Source organism: Rhincodon typus, chromosome 1, assembly GCF_021869965.1.
Source record: "Rhincodon typus isolate 14 chromosome 1, sRhiTyp1.1, whole genome shotgun sequence".
In the NCBI taxonomy this organism is placed as follows: Eukaryota; Metazoa; Chordata; class Chondrichthyes; order Orectolobiformes; family Rhincodontidae; genus Rhincodon; species Rhincodon typus.
This window is the reverse complement of record NC_063332.1, coordinates 169,333,435-169,353,320: the sequence shown is the minus strand read 5'-3', so window position 1 is coordinate 169,353,320 and position 19,886 is coordinate 169,333,435. Positions and strand designations below refer to the sequence as shown.

The 19,886-nt window shown below is 41.0% G+C and overlaps 1 protein-coding gene across 1 annotated transcript in view; it reads right to left on the bottom strand.

The window, feature by feature from the left end:
• Nucleotides 1-19,886, bottom strand: part of ccser1 (coiled-coil serine-rich protein 1) — a 403,876-nt gene that overhangs the window by 365,152 nt on the left and 18,838 nt on the right. The window contains exon 3 of the mRNA XM_048611607.1: nucleotides 15,128-15,312. Coding sequence (XP_048467564.1) covers nucleotides 15,128-15,312 — 185 coding nt within the window. The remainder of the gene's footprint in view (nucleotides 1-15,127; nucleotides 15,313-19,886) is intronic.

Below are 19,886 nucleotides of genomic sequence, written 5' to 3'. Positions count from 1 at the left end.
AGGTCCATTTACGAGACACTGACTCTATCCCTTGCCCTGGCAACTCACCATGGCGTTGGTAAACTACCGGATCCTGAGCTGACCTTCTGGCACCTTGAAGTGCTTCACTACTAACTTGTTATAAAAAGCGACTTGGATGTTGACCATTTGAGAGCTTCTACAGCACTGTCCTCATCAACAAACAAGCAACTAAACTGGTCTTTGAAAACATTCACAACAGAGTGCTGGACCCAAGCAGGCACCACCAATTCTAGTGGCTGCTCTTGAATATGCTCTGGGCTCCCATAAAAGTAACAGGGCTGGGAGATAATTTAGCCAGTGTGGGAATACCTTTCTTACACTAAAGTCTTATAGATTTCTGGTTCAAGAGGGATTCACACAAACGCCCCATTTATAAGAAATTAATGACCTCCATAAAATATAACACAGTATAATCTTTTTATGCTGCAAATTAAGATTTCCCATCTGCTCTGAATTGTGTTGGTGACATTTATAACCACTTCTGCTAAAATATCAATGAAGCTAAAGAATGATCTTAATCCTCTAAGTGTGAGAGTGATGTGACAATACACTCATTAAACAATGCTTCCTCTTCCGTTAAGTCGATAGCATATAGAAGGAATGAAGTTCAATGAGAATATAAAATGTCTGGGACTAACCACTTAATTTATGAAAGAATAACTGCCTACTTCCTGTAATGCTTCCTTACTTCATGTGTATTCTTTCAGTGGTACAGTCATCTTAATTTATTTCCAACTTTCTTAATTAGACATCTGGCTTTAAGGCAACTATTTCTAAACTCTGTTATGGTCATTTCATCTCCAGTTTCAACTGTGTAAACTGTGCAACTGCACTGCAAACTGTGTGATCACACTGGAATTGTGTCATTGCACAGCAAACCCCTCCTCCCACTCCTCCTCAATGGTGTGAGTGAGGTACTTTCATGAGGCTTTTCATTTCAAAACATGAGACATTCATGACACACAATCAGACGATGTGTAGTGGTCAGCTGGCCCACGAAACAATTGATTGTGTTCATGCTGTGGTGGCGAGGAGAAAGTGGAAGTCAACTTTGTGGATGGCCAACCCAAGATGAAACAAAGTGCCCTGGTCTAGCGCTGCAAGTCGCTGTTTGCAGTCAGTATTGCATGAATTTCCCACACTGGTGCATTCTGCATCAATTCAGCGAGTCAAAAAGGAATGAAACCTTTGATTAATTTGATGTGTTAACTCTTATGTTTCACCGGTCTGTTGTTTGCTTCATTAATCTTAAAGCAATCCAGAGGTGGCAGTCAGTTTAAATGCGCATCAGGTTTATTTAGAGGCATTACCTCTGCAATCACAACATGTGCTTCTTGCTTTAGCTTCTTGCCCCTTCGAGTTTCTTTGATGTTGAGTCATCCCAAGGCTTAACCAATTTCATTTACATTACTTCTCAAGTCCTCCTTGTCAAGTTTCAGTGTAATTTGACAGCTTGCCCTGACTGTAGTATGAAACTGAAGGGCAGCCTGCGTTTAAAGCATCATCCAAGTCAGTGCTTTTGACAGACCAGCAATGGCACTGGACTGCTAGCCTTGAATTTTGTGCTCAAGTCCTGGAGTAAGGCTTGAACCCAAAGCCATATGAATTAGAGGCAACAGAGTGATTGACAAAGCCACGGCCAATACTAAAGTAGCAATTTTCTTTTTTGGATGAGATGTCAGTCCTGTATGCCCTTTCAAGTGCATACAGAAGATCCCCTGGCACTCGCAAAGTATAACATGCCCATTCTCTCTCAGGTTCTGGGAAGTGATTGTCCCTCAACTAACATCACAAAAAAAACAGATTTTTTGATGACTGTTTCTGGGAGTTACTGTGAGCAAATCAGACCTTCGCCTTGCCTCCACTGCAACAGTGGCATATTTCAAAAGTGCACCACTGGCTATAACTTGCTTTGAGATATCTGGAGGTCATAAAAGGTGCTATGTAAACGCATATCTCTATTATCTATCTTCAAAATTTATCCTGTAAAGTTGACCCAAATCCAATCACAATGTGGCTGCACATACCAAATATGCCAATGTATAAGTTGACCACTGTAGCCTCAATAATTCCTCTGGAAATCAGCAGTCGACATATACGTTGAGTATAAAGGGGTATGGGTGGACGCCTTCGTCATTGCTTGGAAGGCAGGGTAAGCTCTGAGGGCATTTTATTCCCAGGATTCTTCATCGCACAGTCCACATCCTCAGGTCAATCTCTTATTCCTCAATTAGAAGGAATCAGTAAGCAAAGCTCTAATTTGTGGGGTGAGAAATTGGGGCTGACTAATCATGTAAGTATAAAATGGGGATGGCTGAAAAGGGAAGGGTGGGGCAGTTAATTGAGATATCAAGCCTGGGTGGCAACATGATTTTTGGGCCAAGGTCAAAATAAACTCTAATTTAATGATAAATAATTCTGCTGGCTTAATTCATTCCCGACTCTTGCTTTTGGGGAGGGGTGGAGACAACAATGCTACATCCTTCAAGTGAATGAGTATGTGAATAAACAAACTAAAATGAATGGATCACTGAGCTTTATTTTTTGATTCCCCTTGTGGGGCAATCTAGAATGAGAGATCATAGTCTCAGGCTAAACAGTGGCAGGTTTAATAGAGATGAGAGCGAATTAGTTCTCTCAGTGTCATGAATCTGAGGAATTCACTACCAAAGAATGCAGTATATGTCATGACACTGAACAAATTTCAGGAGGAGATAGAGAAAGTTTTAATTAGCAACAGGATGAAGATGTGAAAATATGCGCCTTTAAGAGGGTTTTTCCTGTTCTGCTTGTCTTGAAGACAGATATCAACCTAGTGGCAAGGTGTCTGCTTCATGGAAAACAGTAAATAGCTTTGGGGTTATTTTAAGACAATAAAAAAGCATGAGTGGGTGAAGTTAGGCTCACACAGATCTTTGCGTTCAGTTGTTAAGTTTGGGGTTTTTGGACTTGAAGTTGTTAGATACAGCTCTCTCTCTCTCTCTCTCTCTCTCTCTCTCTCTCCCTGTTAGTGCAAAAAGCTTAAGGTCTCTCTCCACTGCCAGATTCATTCTGTCAGTGCTCCTTCTCCTGGACTAAAGGAGATAGCAAGTGAAGAAAATCTGTTTTGCTGAATTTGCCTTTGCCAAGGGTGTATTTATGGGATGCTGCTATATCGAAACAGTTGATGAATAGTAGTTAAATAATATACTATTTTGTTAAGTATTTTGATGGAGTTGAAGCGCCAATTTTTTTGTTTGTAATTTAAACGTGGTGCAAGAACAAAGTGTGTTTTGCTTAAACCCTGGTAGTGTGATCAATCAAATCTCAACTGGAACACACTTGCTTTTAAATCAGAAAGAAGTTAAGAGTCTAGGCTATCTCCTTGGTATATTTTGAGGGGGTTTGGTCTGATCCATAACAAAGGGTTATGAAGAAGGAGCAGGAAAGCAGAGTGGAGGCCAAGATGAGATCAGCCATGTCGTATTAGCGGAACAGCAGGCTCAATGGGGTGGATGGACTATTCCTGCTCCACATTCCTATGTTTACACCATACACACGTGAATAAGTTATAACTGACCTTCTAAAAAGTAATTTTTTTTCAAAAAGTTTTAAAATCATTTAAGGTAAGGAGTGAAATATTTGCTAACTTTTTTAAAACTGAATTGATTATCGACTGTAATCAGCCATTATCTTGAGGATTATCAGATCAGCTATGATGTCATTAAATGGCAGGGCAGACTAAATGGGCAGGATAGCCTGCTTCTGCTCCTACATCTTATGATCTTCAATCTTCAACTTGAGAAGCTCTACGAAAGCTTAACTGGGAGAGTGATTTTTTTTTTTTCTGAAGAAGGGTCTAGGCCCAAAACGTCAGCCTTCCTGCTCCTCAGATGCTGCTTGGCCTGCTGTGTTCATCCAGCTCTACACCTTGTTATCTCTTTACTGGGAGAGTGATGCTCAGTTTTGGTGTCCACACATAGCAGGATCAATAAAACACCAAGGAAGGTAAACCAGGAGGGCAATCAAATTAATATCACAAACAAAAACAGAAATTGCTGGAGGAACTCAGCAGGTTCTGAAGAAGGGTTTTGTATAACCAAATTAATATCCTCATCACCAAGAGCCATTGTTTTTCTTTAAATCAACTCCCTGAGCCGAATTAAAGAACTGTGGATACTTAAAATCGAAACAAGCACAAATTTCTGCAGAAATTCAGGTTTAGCTGTGTCTGTGGGGAGAAGGCTTTCGAGTCAAGCGACCATTCCACAGTGTCACAAGAGTCATTGGACCTAAAACGTTAACTCTATTTTCTCCCTACAGATGCTGCCAGACCTGCTGAGTTTCTCCATCAATTTCTGCTTTTGTTTCACTATTTAAAATCCTTTCCTTGAAATACAATGGAATTGCTTATTCAGCACTTCAAAAATCAGTAAATAGTAACAATAACTATGGTGTGGGTCTGGAGTCACATATTGAGAAGTGCAGTTTCTCCCCTTCTAGGACATCTGTGAACCTGTTGGGACTTTACCCCAACACCCCTAATATAATTTGAAGCAATTCTGGTGTTCCTTTCCACGTTGACCTATTAAAACTGGAGTACTCATCGATACACTTACATTTAGCTCATTCTCTGCACTCTGCGCTCAGGATTGCTAATCCAGTAATCTGTAGCCACTACACCACAGTGCCCTGAGGTAGTAAGCAGAAATGCCTCAGCTCTTTGGACCCACTTGACATGAGGCACATCCTGCAAAATTAAAATCCAGTGAAAACTCAGAGAAAGGGAACGGTTGAGTAGAAATTACACACTCTTTAGCGGGTTTGTGTAGGCTTCTATACAAGCAGCAAATAAAGGACTCAGAAACATGATACAGTGGTCCGTGGGAGGGCTTTGAAGAAATCCAATTAGATTCATTCACAAACCTATCATGGTGTGAGCTGGCCTTTCAGTGTCTCAAATCACAAAGTTGCAGTGCACGCAGACACACAGAGGGCAAAGGTTACCAAATGCTTTGAGCCTGAAATACTTCCCTGCAATCACACACACGTTGACACATCACCCCCTGACTGTGCCTTGCCCACTGCGAGTCATGAGCACTCACGGCAGAACTGCTGGGTCAAGTTAAAGCTTCAAGTTCAACTTCCCCCTCAGTCACAGCAGGCTCTGCTTTCTTTTTGTACTGAGGAAAAATGAGACTGCACAGTTGAGAAAGAGAGTGTGTAACAGAATAACATTCATCAGTTGTGTGATCCCTCAAGCTCAGCAAGGAACAGAAAACCCAATCAGTTCAAAGCGTCTGTCACTGGCTACTTCAATTGACCTACTTTGGTATCTTGAGGAACTTTGCTCGCACTCATCTCTATGTTCCTGCTCAATGGGGCAGGATATGACAGACAGCACTTTTACAGACAGCAACACCCCCTCTCCCCTTACTGAGCGGGGACGGTTGTCTCATAGACTCGAGTTGAATTTTAAAGGTTGAAGCATACACTGTGACTCTTGCCCGGAGCTCACCGAGCTAGTCAATAGATCTGAACTGCAGCATCGTTCCCATCACAAAGCTCTTGATGGACAGGGTGACATATCACAGCACAAAACGGAGCTGAGAGACCGCTGTTTCACTGAAGTTTTAAATATGTCAAAGACTACTACATTACCGTGCATTAATATGCTTTGCAGCTGAATGCGAGCAGCCAGCAAATCTGACAAGGTATTTCACCCTCTCGTAGAAAACGTTGCATTAATTGGAGACAGGCATTAACATTCAGTGACCTAGTGAAGTAGCTATCCATGTTGCAATATAGAGAATTATAGATCAGCAAGACTGTGGTACTGTTTACACTGGTGATAGATATGTCACAAAGTTACTTCACAAATCTGACAAACCTGTAAATCACCAAAGGGGGAAGGAGCAAATGATTTATTCTGACATCCATGCTCGAGAGGTAACTTCTTTAAGTACCCTTGTCCTTCTCTCAGGGTGACTGGAAGAAGCCGTTCCACAGTGCATAGCACTGGAATTGCAGCCTTGGACATATTTAGTAGCCCAATCGTCACATCTATTTGTGGAAGAGAATTCCAAAAACTAACAAACCTCAGAGAGAAAATTCCTCCTCTTATGAAAGCCGCTTAGCATTTACCTTCTCAAACAATGCAGAATCTCAGTATTCAATAAGATCACCTCTCATCTTTCTAAACACCACTGAGTCTGGGCACAATCTGCTCAAACATAGTAAATCATTTTATTTTAATAAAGATGTAGAGACACTGCAAGGATTAATAGAACACATTATAGCTACTACTGTAGTTGGACTATTTGACCTGGAAATTCTTGCATGACAATGCGTTGAACTGACAGTATGATAATACTAATGACTCACAGGAAGTCATGTAATATCACATGATCTCACTCACTTTGCAGTCTTGCTGCAACTTGAAATCATAGTAAAAGGTTTCCAAAATAAAGTTAATATTTTCTGCAGCTCAGCAGATTCAATTGTTCATCAGCAGCTCACTGAGACTAAGAATGTTAGAATCCCCTGTCTATTTCACACATTCTTCTATTTGGCCCATCATATGACACATCATCATCCTATGCTGGTTCTTTCGATTCTACTTCCAATTGTCACAGAAGATTAAGCAGTCTCAAGTCCTCATCCCCAGAAATGAGAAACCAAAGGGAGGACTTGAGAGATCTAAAATTCTGGAGATGGTCAGCATGGTAATCATACAGAAGATATTTCCATTTGTACACAAGTCTAAAATTAAGGCTCATTAAACCCACCACAATCACTAATAAAACTAGTAAAGAAGTTTCTTTCTTTAAAACATAGAACATGGAATACACTTTTACACAAAGTAATTCAGGCAAATAGTATAAGATGCACTTCAGCAAAAACTAGCTAAGCACACAAAGGGGAGAGGAACAGAAGGATGTGTGGTTTGGGTGAGATGGAGTAAGAGTTGGAGTAGGCTAATGTGGAGCATAAGCAATACCAGAGACTAGTTGTGCCAAATGGCCTGTTTCTGAGCTATATGTTCTTGTAGTGTTTGTTTAGTTTGCAAAGATTTAAACTCATTACTATAATAATATCCAGACTTTGTACCAGGTGAAAGTGTACCAGGTGAAACTGATTCGTGTTACAACATTGTTGGCGCGAGAGCTTGGTACTAGGTAATGATGCTCATATGAAGAGCTGCTACAGACGCAATGGGCCAACTCCAGTGCTCTGGAACACTTCTGTGATAGCCGTTGGGAGAACTAGATCAAAAGAGTCTGCATCAAACCACAACTGTTTTACGACCCAGTACCAAGTACAACAGCCACCAGAATCATTGGGACATGCCAAAATTCTAAAATGTGGGACAGAAATACTATTTTTTCTTGCTCTCTGATTTCTGTGCGGACACCCAACAGAGTCTGACAGATCACTGGAGAATGTCAATGTACAGCATTTGTCGGTCTCATAGAACTGTACAGTCAGGGGCATGCTGGCAGTGAGCTTTAACGCAGCCTGCACATGCTGCTATCCATTTCAGTCCTTTGTTGTAAGAAATTAAATCTCCCCAGCTCATGGGACTCCCTAACTTGCAAGTTGCCAAAAGAGACAGCAGCAAACACATCAGAAAATGAAGTTGAGGAAGGAGGTACGGAGCGCACTAACCTCCAAACAACCCATCTCCTCAACCATTCCAACCCCATCTCCCCTAAGTGACAGAGCCTGCATATCATCTGTTGGACTTAACCGGTTCAAACCAAAATGCAAGCAAGTCATCCTCAATACGGAGGGACAGCCTGAGACAATGAAGTCCCACCTTTAATGTCGGTATGAAGGGCATTGAGACAGAAGTATAAAACTGTGAATTATCCATACTTTTGATGATGATATGCACTAAGTTTTCACTTAAAGTTGAGGTCATTTTTCTGAAAACTGCTTGGAGGCTGTGGTGCAGTGATGATGTCACTGGGTTAGTAATGCAGAGTCCTAGTTCAATGTTCTGGACACAGGTTCAAATATAAATTAATATTTTTTTAAAATATGTAATTAAAAACTAGTTTAAAAGCAGCCATGTAACCATTGTCAATTGTCAGAAAATACCTGTGTGGTTCGCTAATGTCCGTTAGGGAAGCAAATCTGCCATCCTTATCCAGTCTAGCCTACATATGACTCCAGACCCATAGCAATTCCATTAACTCAACTTCCTTCTGAAATGGCCCTAGAAAGCCACTCAGTTCAAGGACGAATAGGGATGAGCAATAAATGCTGATCCAGTCAGTGACACCCATATCCCACACACGAATTTAAAAAAAGGGTCATTTCTTCAAGTGAATCTTACGTTCCTTTGGACATTTCTTGCTCACAAAAGAAACAAACATACAGGTTCAAATACCACACTATACACGCACAGCGTGTATTGTTGGAAAATTATTGCTGTATTAATTTACAAGAACCAGAGCCACAGAGCAGCATCTGCAGGTAGCTCACTGAACCAGATCCCATCCTCAATCCCAACAGACTGTCTAACAAGAAGGGGATCAAACGAATAATTCCCTCAGTCTCAGAGTCCCTTGCGACTTCTGTTTCTCAAATTGTCAGAAAGTTGCCCGAGATAGCAGAGACCAAGAGCAACATCAGGAAACTTGCAGGACCTCATGAAATGTTGCTACAAGAATTTGAATACGCAGACAGACCAGTAAATTAGATGTAGGCTCTGACACAGCTTTTAGTTCATCATCATTCACAGTCTTTCCCCACCATCTTGTGGCAGATATTGGTGTAGCATGATTAATTCTATAATTCAATGAAGCCAACAAAAATAAAACACACTTCAAGTAATGTTCCATAATCTGCTGCATCTAATTTAATCTAATCTTTTTAATCTAATTTTGCTGCACCAGAAACTAAATTCTTAATGAAAATGTAAGCTTAGTTTTTTTTAATGCAGAAACAATGAGGAATATGATGGCTGCTATAAAATAGAATTACAGGCAGTGCCAGAGTTGCAAGTCGTTTTGTACACAAGTCAGAACACAATGCAGAACAGTGCAAAACAGCAATTCTTAAGTACAGGAAATGTTCCTATATCAGGTCTTCAAAATTACAGACATATATAGGATCAAGTTCAGGAGTCCGACATTCATAAATAGCCTGTAGTCCAAAAGACTGAACACATTTATCCTTGCATTCATATGGAGTCACCGTTGTAACACAGGAAACGTAATAGCCTAATTGAACATAGCAACCTTCCACAAACAGCTGTATGATCATGACCAGAAACTTGATAAAAGCGATATTCGGTGAGGGAAACAGATTGTCAGCAACATTCACAGGATGATATTTACATGCTCGAGAGCCTTGGATTAATATCTCCTCAGAAAATTGTCACATCTGACAGAACATCACTCCCTCACAACAGACATCTCAGGGCAGTAACTGAACAAGTGCTGCACTTTCAGAGCAGTCAACTGTCAGGTAAGATGTGATACCGCTTGCCAGTTCTCTCAGGTGGATAAGAAGAAAATTCCTTGGGTTTACTTTGGGAAAGTTCAATGGGTTGGACCCAGAGATGAACAGGTCATCCTATAGTAAGAAGTTGAAATGAGTTGGGTCGACACCGTCTAGAGTTTGAAACATACTCATTGAAACATACAAGATTCTGATGGGGTTTGACAGAATAGACAGAGATTTTTTGCTGCTCAGGGAATCTAAAACAGGGGGCCATAGTCTCAGGATAAGAGACCAAACTTGACTTAGTTGAGGAGAAATTTCTTCACTCAAAGGGTCTTTAGAATTCTCTAATCCAGACAGTTGTTTAAATATATTTAAGGCTGAGAGAGGATTTTCTCTCTCAGAGAATCAAGGGATCAGGGGAGTGAGCAGGAAGATGGAGTTTGCGACCATGATCACTGAATGGTGCAGCAAGCTTGGAGGGTCATACTGTCTATTCCTGCTCCTATTTCTTATAAACAGGGAGTTTTGTTGAAAAGCACATGATATACTGTAAAATGCTTCAGGATTTCTTGCAGTCATGAAAGGTGTGCTATAGATGCTAACAACTTACCAATTCGATAAATACATTCAAAAGTGGAAGTATCTCAAATCATATCCAAGTTTAAATCATTTGTGAACATCACTCTACTCGAAACATTAACTAGTTCTCTCTCCACAGCTGCTGCCAGACCTGTTTAGTTTCCTCCAGCTCCTTCTATTTGTATTTCAGATTTCTAGCATTCACAATATTTTGCCTTTATTGATCATTGGTATGTTGCTAGTCAAAACATCACAATTTGTATACTTCAACACAGAGCGAAACAGTTTCCATTAATAGAGTCATTGAGAACCAAATGACACAAATGCCATTGGTAAACAAAACAATGGAGATGTTTCATCTTGTATTTTAAGTCAATACCAATACCTGCACATTGAGAAATCAATTTGGAGTATCTTGGGTCATGGGTGTCTGCACATACACTATTCTAGAGACTGCTTGCTTCTTATCTGTAGTTGGCAGATGGAGTTTAATTTGGATAAATACAACATATTGCATTTTGGTGAAACAAAGAAGGGCAGGATTTACACAATTATACACAGGTACATAGTTCTTTGAAAGTTGCCTCACAGGCTGACAGGGTGATTAAGAAGGCAGATCACTACGTATAGGAATTGGTACATCAAATTAAAGGCTGTACAGGATGTTGGTGAGGCCACTTTTGGAGCACTGTGAACAGTTCTGGTTGCCCTGGTAAGGGAGGATATTATTAAACTGGAGATTTACAAGGATGTTGCCCAGACTGGAGGGTTTTATACAAGGACAGGCTGGGTTAGCTGGGACTTTTTTCACTGGAGCGTAGAAAGTTAAGGGGTGTCCTTATAGGGGTTTATAAAATCATGAGGGACAGAGATAAGGTGAATAGCAAAGGCCTCTTTCCAATAGTGGGGGAGTTCAAAACTAGGGTCATATTTTTAAGGTGAGTGGAGAAAAACGAGGGATTTGAAGATGGTTCGTATACGGAAAGAAATGCCAGATACAGGCACAACATTTAAAAGACATTTTGACGGGTGTATGAATAGGAAAGGTTTAACGGGATATGTGCCAAATTTCCATGCTTAATGACTCTGAGCAAGGCCATTCAGCTCCTTATGTATCTTTTAAAAAAAAGAAACATTACATCTGTACATAGTTGGTTCTCAAGTATAGCCCTAGTGCAATGTCCAAGACGTCTCTCTTCACGTGTTCAGTTTAGATTGGTGTCTTCCATCTCACTAACGTCATGATACAAATTAATTTTATTATACCATAACAGACATGAGGGAAAACCATTTTCACACAGTGAGTGCTTAAGATGCAGAATGCATTCCTTGAGAGGGTGGAGGAGGCAGGGTCAATGAAGGCATTGAAGAGAAAATGGATTATTATTTGAAAAGGAAAATGCAGGATTATGGGGAGATGCTGGAGGGTGGCTCTAACATAAACACTCGTAGAGAGTCAGCATAGACAGAACGGGTGAAACAGCCTCCCTCTGTAACCATTTTATGAATACAATTCATTATGATGTTTAATTAGGAGGTAATAACAGCTGATAATAACACCAGACCTGACCACTAAAATGTCATGCACATTGCCTGCTTGACACATGCTGACATCATGCAAGGCAATGAGAGTTCCAGGATTCAAACAGCCCGAGCTCGTGTGTGGAGAACGAACACTCACCTCAGGTTCTGGGGATTGGCTGACACCAGGAAGGTAGATATCTGCCTTCTCCTTCACCTCTCCCTAGAGTAGGAAAATCCTCAAAGCAGTGAAGAGAATGGGGCAAGAAAAACCACACTGAAAATCAGAGAATGGAATAATATATGAAAGGGGAAATTCCATAAGTCCATGAGGGAGAATGAAGTGAAGAGATATGTTAGACAAGTGAAGGGGAGTTATCTGAGAGGGGACTCAAATACCAACGTAGACAATTAGGTTGAACGCTTTTTGTACTGTACATTCACTTTTAAATCAATGTAAAATGATCCTACCATGTGCTGTGGGAATTACAGCAAATCTCACTAAAGGCAGACATTAAGCAGCCATGCATATACACCATTATATAAACTTCTCCTAAACAGTGGGCAAAATTCCCAGTTAACAATGAAGAATCAAAATACTGTGTGAATCCCTTAAGTGATGTTGAGGTTTAAAATGAGGGTGCGTAATAGGAATAGCTTATAAAATAGCTAATTGACCATGAACAGCCTTTATGTCAATCCGATATTACTTTTCCCTGGGGCCTTCTTTACCTGCCCATATCTAAGTCATTCTTGTCTGCTCACTGTCCAGGAATGAATAATAGTCACCACCTCAATCAGTGATCTGAATTTCAAGGGATTTGTTGCATAATAGGAATTTTCAGTACTCTAAATGTGGTCATTGCTTTCCCACTGAAGCTGGGATAGTTCAAAGCAAGATAAATGTAAGAGGATGACTGGGCATTTCAAACAGTACAAGAGCACAAGATGCAGGAGCAGAGGTAGGCCATTCAGCCCATCAAATCTGATCTGCCATTCAATGAGATCATGGCTAATCTAATAAAACACAACTTTACTTTCCTGCCTTACCTCCATAACCCTCAATTCCCTTACTGATTAAAAATATATCTCAATCTTGAAAATATTTAATGACTTCGACAGCCCTCTGTGGTGAAAATTCCACAGATTCATTCCCCTCTATGAGAAGAGATTTCCTCTGCATCTGTCTTAAATGAGTGACTTCTTACTTTGAGATTATGCCTTCCGGACCTCGACTCCCACAGTGGGAAACAACCTCTCACCAGCTACCCTGTTAAATCCCATAAGCATCTTGTATGTTTCAATGAGGTCTCCTCTCATTCTTCTACACTTCAATCAACTCAACCTCTCATCATCACAACAATCCCTCCATACCTGGGATCAGCTTAGTGAACTTTCTCTGGTCTGCCTCCAATTTCCTCAGAAAAGGCTTATCAAACTGTTCACTGTATTTCAGATGTATTCATACTTGTTCCTTGTATACCTTTAGCAAGATTATCCTGGTTTATCGTCTGTTCCCTTTGAAATAAGGACCAACAATCCATTGGTCTTCCCTGTTCTGAAGACGGGTCATTAACAGAATGTTAATTCTACTTTCTCTCCACAGTTGCTGCCAGACCTGCTGAGTTTCTCCAGCAAACTATGTTTTGGCCTTCCTTATTGCCTGCTGAATTTGATGGTAACTTTTTGGGAATCATTTATTCAGTAGGATCCCAAATCTCTCTGTCCTGCAGTTTTCTGCAGACTTTCTCCGTTTAAATAATATTCAGCCCTTTTATTCTTCCTGCCAGGCCAGGCTTCCTGTACACACTTAAAGCAAAACATGTCAGGCCAGCTTTCAATACTAAGCATTTTGAATGTCCTATCAAACAAACTGCATGCTGATGAACACACACCAAAGTCCTGCAAAATAAAACTTACATAACCCTCCAGCAGAGAGAGAGAAGCATTAAGAACATAAAATACAGAAGGTGAACTTGTTGATCCATCAAACTCACCCCTTCAACAGATTGCATCCAGAAGAAATAGAAGCCAGATTGGCCAATTCACGTCTTCAAGCCATGAAGCTGACAGTGATTTTCTCCTTCAATATTGTGTTCATCTCATTCCCTTATTCCCAGACTAAGACTCTGTGTTCTCAATTCCAGATGGAAGAAACATTTTTTTTTCCAGCATCCACACTGTCAAGCCCCTTAAAAGTTCGGCCTGCTCCTATTGGATGCCCTCCTTCTCTGTTTACATTCCCTGGAGCTTAGTAGTGTGGCTTTTCCTGAGGCCTGACCTGCCCATTTTGGTCCTGAATTTAAACTAAATTAATCTGTCTGCTGGGAAGCTGACAGAATGGGTTAAAAATGATGAGGAGTTTAATGGTGAGCAACTGTGTGAAACTGGCATTGCAACCGACCCAATCAGGTTCCTGCCATAAAGAGACAGGTATATCTTACACTGAAGTTGAAATGATGAAAGATGTGTGTGACTGTCAAATACAACCTACACAGGATCCCCAGATGCTGACGAATACAAATTGGCTGCAAAAATATGCACGACTAGAGGTTCCCCACAGACGTAGACTGGTTCAAAACGAGCATGCCATTCATCTCAAAGATCTGCTGAGCCAGAAACATGACATGAGCTTCCACTTCCATTCTTCTCATTCTCTTTAATTTTCCTTCAAACGTACAAAAATGATTGAAGGTCATTGGTTTCAGCATTTCCTACCCGAAGCTCAACTTGACTTCACCGTCTGCGCTGTAAATTGTAATGATGCGTTTGGTGTTGAGCCCATGACCTACATTAAACCTCCACCTACTGCACACAGAGCAGGTTGTTCACTTTGGGTTACACGTGCAGTTCTCAAACTCCCAGACCCTTCCTAGGGAAGCTATTGACCAGATTCATGTCCTGGAAACCTCACTGCAGTTTCTGATCATTGATCAGAGTACCAGACAAAAATGGAGCAAGATGTTGGTCTTAGGAAGTAATGTAAATAAAACATTATCACATCAGAGATAGCAAGAACTGCAGATGCTGGAGTCAGAGATAACACAGTATGGAGCTGGAAGAACACAGCAGGCCAGGCAGCATCAGAGGAGCAGGAAAGTTGATGTTTCAGGTCGGGATCCTGCCCATTAATTTGCCTTTTTTAATAACTCACAGGATGAGGGCGTTTCTGGCTAGGCCAGCATTCAATGTCCGTCCCTAATTGCTTAGAGGGTAGTTAAGACATTGTTGTGGGACTGGGGTCACATGGAGGTCAGACCTGGTGAGGATGACAGATTTCCTTCTATAAAAGGCATTTGAGAGTCAGATGGGTTTTTCCGACAATCAACAATGGTTTCATGATCATCAAAAGACTCTTAATTCCAGATTCTTGTTATTGAATTCAAATGCCACCATCTGCCACGGTGGAATTTGAACCCGGGTCTCAGAACATTGGCTGAGTTTTTGAACTAATAGTCCTGTGGTAATACCATGAGGCCATCACCTCCCATCCTATGAATGTTCAATCACAGATACAGTTTCATTACACTTAACGTGAAATTGGTAATACTGCAGAGCTCTTTGCACCTACCATGCTGTTCATCTTGGACGATGACGAACCTGCTCTTTGCCCCTTTAGACTATGCAATTCTTCAACTCGCCCATCTCGGACTCCATGACTCAATCGCCGTCCCGACGTGCCCTCAGAGGATGACCTCAGGCGCCTCTCCACCCACTTTTCCTCATGGCGCGGACTGAACGCCCTGTTCACCGTCACTGCAGAAATGAAACCAGACAGTTTGGTGGTCATCTTAACAGGTGAACCTAGCTATACACAGCAGCGTTAAAAAGAGCCAAGTTACTAATAAGGCAAGGCAAGCTACAGTCTCCACTAGTCAAGTAGAACTTGGTGATCAGAAGGAATCCTGTGGAAAATACTATCAAACAAAGTTGAAGTCAGTTATGAATGACACTATGAATATAGCAGAGAACTTGAATTCAAAATTTTGACCCTGTAACATAAGTTAAGGGGAAGTGATGGCCTTGTGGTATTATTGCTAGAAGATTAATCCAGAGAGCCCAGGCAATGAGCCACATTCAAACACCACCATGACAGATGATGGAATTTGAGTTCAATACAAATCTGGAATTAAGACAGACTAATGGCACTGATTATTGGGAAAAAACTTATCTGGTTCATTAATGTTGTACAGGGAAGGAAATCTGCCATCTATATCTATTTGGCCTACATGGGACTCTAGACCCATAACAATAGAGACTCATGGAGACAGGCAACATGAAAACCTCTAGGTAGTTAGGAATGGGCAATAAACGTACATTCTGTGACTGAATGGGGAAAAAAAAAGCTGAGACATTACATCAACAAATAGCAGCTAACACAAGGCTTGTGGTCTGTTTCTGAAATTGATTCATCATAAGGTAATTATGGTACCTTACAATTTCTTGAAATTTCATTTTCAAGATGTCGGCATCACTTGCAAGACCAGCATTTGTTGGCCATCCTAATTCTCTTTGACAAAGTGATGGTCAGCCACCTTCTTGAAATCCTGCAAGTGCCACAGTTTGCTACAACAGGGCAGAATGCTCAGGCCACCTCCATTTGTAGAAAGCCACACCGCTGACAGTCAGGCAGGGCCAGACCAAACCAGGTAAAGACTGTAGGTTTCCCACCCTTCAGGACATCAGAACCAGGTGAGCTTTTACAGTAATCCATAGCCATTGATGAGACTACCTGTTTATTTGTAACGAGAAAGAATTCTAGATCTATTTAATTGACCGAAGTTAAATTTTGTTGAAGGATTCAAGTTCAAGCCTCTGATTTATTTGCATGATCCTCTGGATCTTCAGTCTCGTAAAATACAGCCACTGTGCTGCCATGGAGATTCATTTTATGCAAGACACATAGACCGTAAGATATAGGAATGGAATTAGGCCATTCAGTCCATCGACTGTGTTCAGCCATTTCATCATGGGCGAAATATTTCCCAATCCCATTTGTTATGGACCAGACTAAACCTCCTCCAAATATGTTAAGAAGATAGCCTAGACTCCCACTTTTTCTTATTTTTGAAGACAAGTGTAAGACGTTGTGTTCTGGATGTAATTCAATTGGTCAAACCACCAGGCTTGAAGCAAAACACATTGTATTCTTACACAATAAGTTAAAACACAGACAAAATAAGAATTTTTAAAGATTAGCTTAACTGTAACTTTATCAAAATATTTAAGATAATATATTAACCACCACTGATTAGTTGTTCCAAGATAGTAACATCCCATTAACCTACCCTTGACAGAGGAAAATTCAGTAAAATAGATTGTCTCACATGCAATGTTTCTCCAGTCCAGGAGGAAAGAACATCAAGAGAAAACAAGAATGAGAGAGAACTCAAGCACTTTGCTGTATCAGGGAGAAGCGGACAGCAGCTTCCAAACCTCAACGGCTACTGAAAGTTAAACTGAAACCCTGGTTCTGCAGGAGCTTGACCCGACCCCTTCATGCTGTTGCTATCCTTCCAACTTTAAAACAAAACCAAAGCTAGCTACATTGCTGGGCTCAGGGCAGACAGCTTGTCTCTAAGGTTTACAACGCTTGCTTTCAAAAGAAACATGACAAAACAAATCCTTCTTAAAGGCATATCTCGTAACACATTCTATTGCCTACTTCCCTAACCTTGATCCCCTTAGTAATCCATAACCTATCTCTGTCATAAAGACACTCAATGACTTGGCCTCCACAGCCTTCTGTGTCAATGAATTCCACAGATTCACCAGCCTCTGGCTGAAGAAATTCCTCATCTCAGTTCTAAAGGATCTTCTCTTCACTCTGAGGCTGCGCCCTTGGGTCCTAGTTTCTGCTACTAATGGAAATATCTCCCCCACATACACACTATCCACGCCTCTCAGCATTCTATAAGTTTCAATCAGATCTCCCCTCATCCTTCTAACCTCCACTGAGAATGGACCAAGAGTTCTCAACTGCTCCTCAGCTGAAGCCTTTGTAAGACAAGTTGTTGCTTGCCGATGAAATTATATATTATCAGTTTTTCCAGTTTAAAAATGAATGGTTACTCCTTTATTTACGAACAAAAGTTTCTGTTGAAATATGTTGCTGAACAGTTTGGAATGTCAAGTTAAGAATGAAGGATTTTCCCCTCCCTTAGCCAAGGTGTTTCCTAAAGTATAATTGTTTATGTATGTCACAAATCACTGGGATGTACACACTCCCAATTTATGGAAGGTCTGTGTGTTCAGCCCAAGGGCAAAACTGTCGACAATGCAGATGCAAGTCTTAATGCTACATAACTGAATTTGCAACTCTATAGAAAAGTTCCTCGCAATGCACAGCTCCGTGCAGCTATGGAGATCTAAGTTATGCTACAAGTACTCAAGCAAAAATCAAAGCTTTTTGTAAATTAATCAGGTTGCCTTGACCAGGGAAATTCTGCCAGATGTCCAAACTTCCCATCAAACTCTCCTAACCTTTCCCCTCCTTCAGTCTGTTCAATGAACAACTTCCCATATCTTCTCATCACCCCACTCTAACTCCCTCCTCTACACTTCCTGTCCTCTCTTAACCACTGCTACACATGCTCTCAGCCAACCCCTTGACCCAAATGGACTCTCTATTCCTACCATCACAATCACATACAACACAACCTCTTGATAAATTCACATCCCCCTTCCCTTTCCTGACTAAAATTCCTTCTGCATCCAAATGTGGCAAAATAATTCTCCCTCAGGGCACGTACAAAATTTCCTAAACTTTGACCATCTATTAGCCACAATACATTGCTTATTGAGCTGCTCGATAACATCCTCATTTCTACCCTGGGTACCACACTGGAGAAGTGTGTGGAAAAATAAACCCTCAATAGATTTCTGAGTAGAAATCTGAAATCTTTACCTGGCCATCAGCTGTAGTATTGCAGGCAACCAGCAGAGGCAGCAAAGCTTTAGATATTAAGCAGCACGGGCCTGAAGAGATTAAGAGACTAACATATTTCCAGTGCACAATTATTCAAAACATGTGGCCAAACTAAGGAGAAAAATCTCCATCAGTTCGAGACCTTCTGTTCTATCAAACGCATTCTCACAGAGCCTCTGGTTGTACAAAACAGCCACAATGACTTTTGAAGAAAGCACTGCATTTCTGACCTTGAGTAATTGCATTATACAACATTTGAATCTAAAAGGACACCAGTTTTGTGCCAAAATGATCAACACTGGTCATATACTGCAGGCAATTACTAACGGCTACACTCGAAAATTAAAATCCTTAACAGCTGTTAGCAATTACAATATTGGAAGTTATATAACAGATTACATCTGAGTCAGTACAGCCAGTTGTGATAGAGAGGGATGTTACAAACTTCAGATCGGAGAAGTTAGGACTCTTTTCTTTGAAGGCTAAGTGGAAACCTGACATTTTAAAATTAATTCATAGGACATGGGCATCATCAGCATTTATTGCCTATGTCAACCACATCATTCTGGGTCTAGAGTCACATGTAGGTTAGATCAGGTAAGGACAGCAAATTTCCTTCCCAAAGAATATGGGTTTTTACATCAACCCATTACATGGTTATATGGTCATCTAAGGCTAGCCTTTTTCTTAATTGAATTAAAATTTCTTCATTCATGGGTTGGGATTCAAACCCTTCTGCACTGCCAAATTCTGAACAAACGCGATCTACAAGTTTGCTGGCAACACCACCATATGGGACAGATATCTAACAATGACGAGTCAAAATACAGAAAGAAGATAGAGGGGTTGGTGACATGGTACAATGAAAACAAACAATCTCTCAACACCAGCAAAACTAAAGAACTGATCATCAACTTCAGAAAGAAAGGATAACACGTCCCCATCTACATCAACGGAACTGAGGTTGAGAGCGTGAAGAGCATCAAGTTCCTCGGAGTGACAATAACCAATAACCTATCCTGGACTTTCCACATAAATGCGAGTCAAGGCGGCACAGCAACGCCTCTTCTTCCTCAGGCAGCTCAAAATTTGGCGTGTCCATAAGATCCCGCACCAACGTCTACAGATGCACCACTGAAAGCATACTGTCCAGGTGCATAATGGCCTGGTATGGCAATTGCGCTGCCAGGACTGTAAGAAACTTCAGAAGGTGATGTGCACAGCCCACACTATCACGGAAGCCAACCCTCCGTCCATGGACTCTATTTATATGGCTCGCTGCCACAGCCAACTTCATCAAAGACCCATCGCACCCTGGTCATGAACTCCTCCAACCTCTTCCGTCAGACAGAAGATACAGAAGGCTGAACACACGCACGAGCAGGTTCAGGAACAGCTTCTT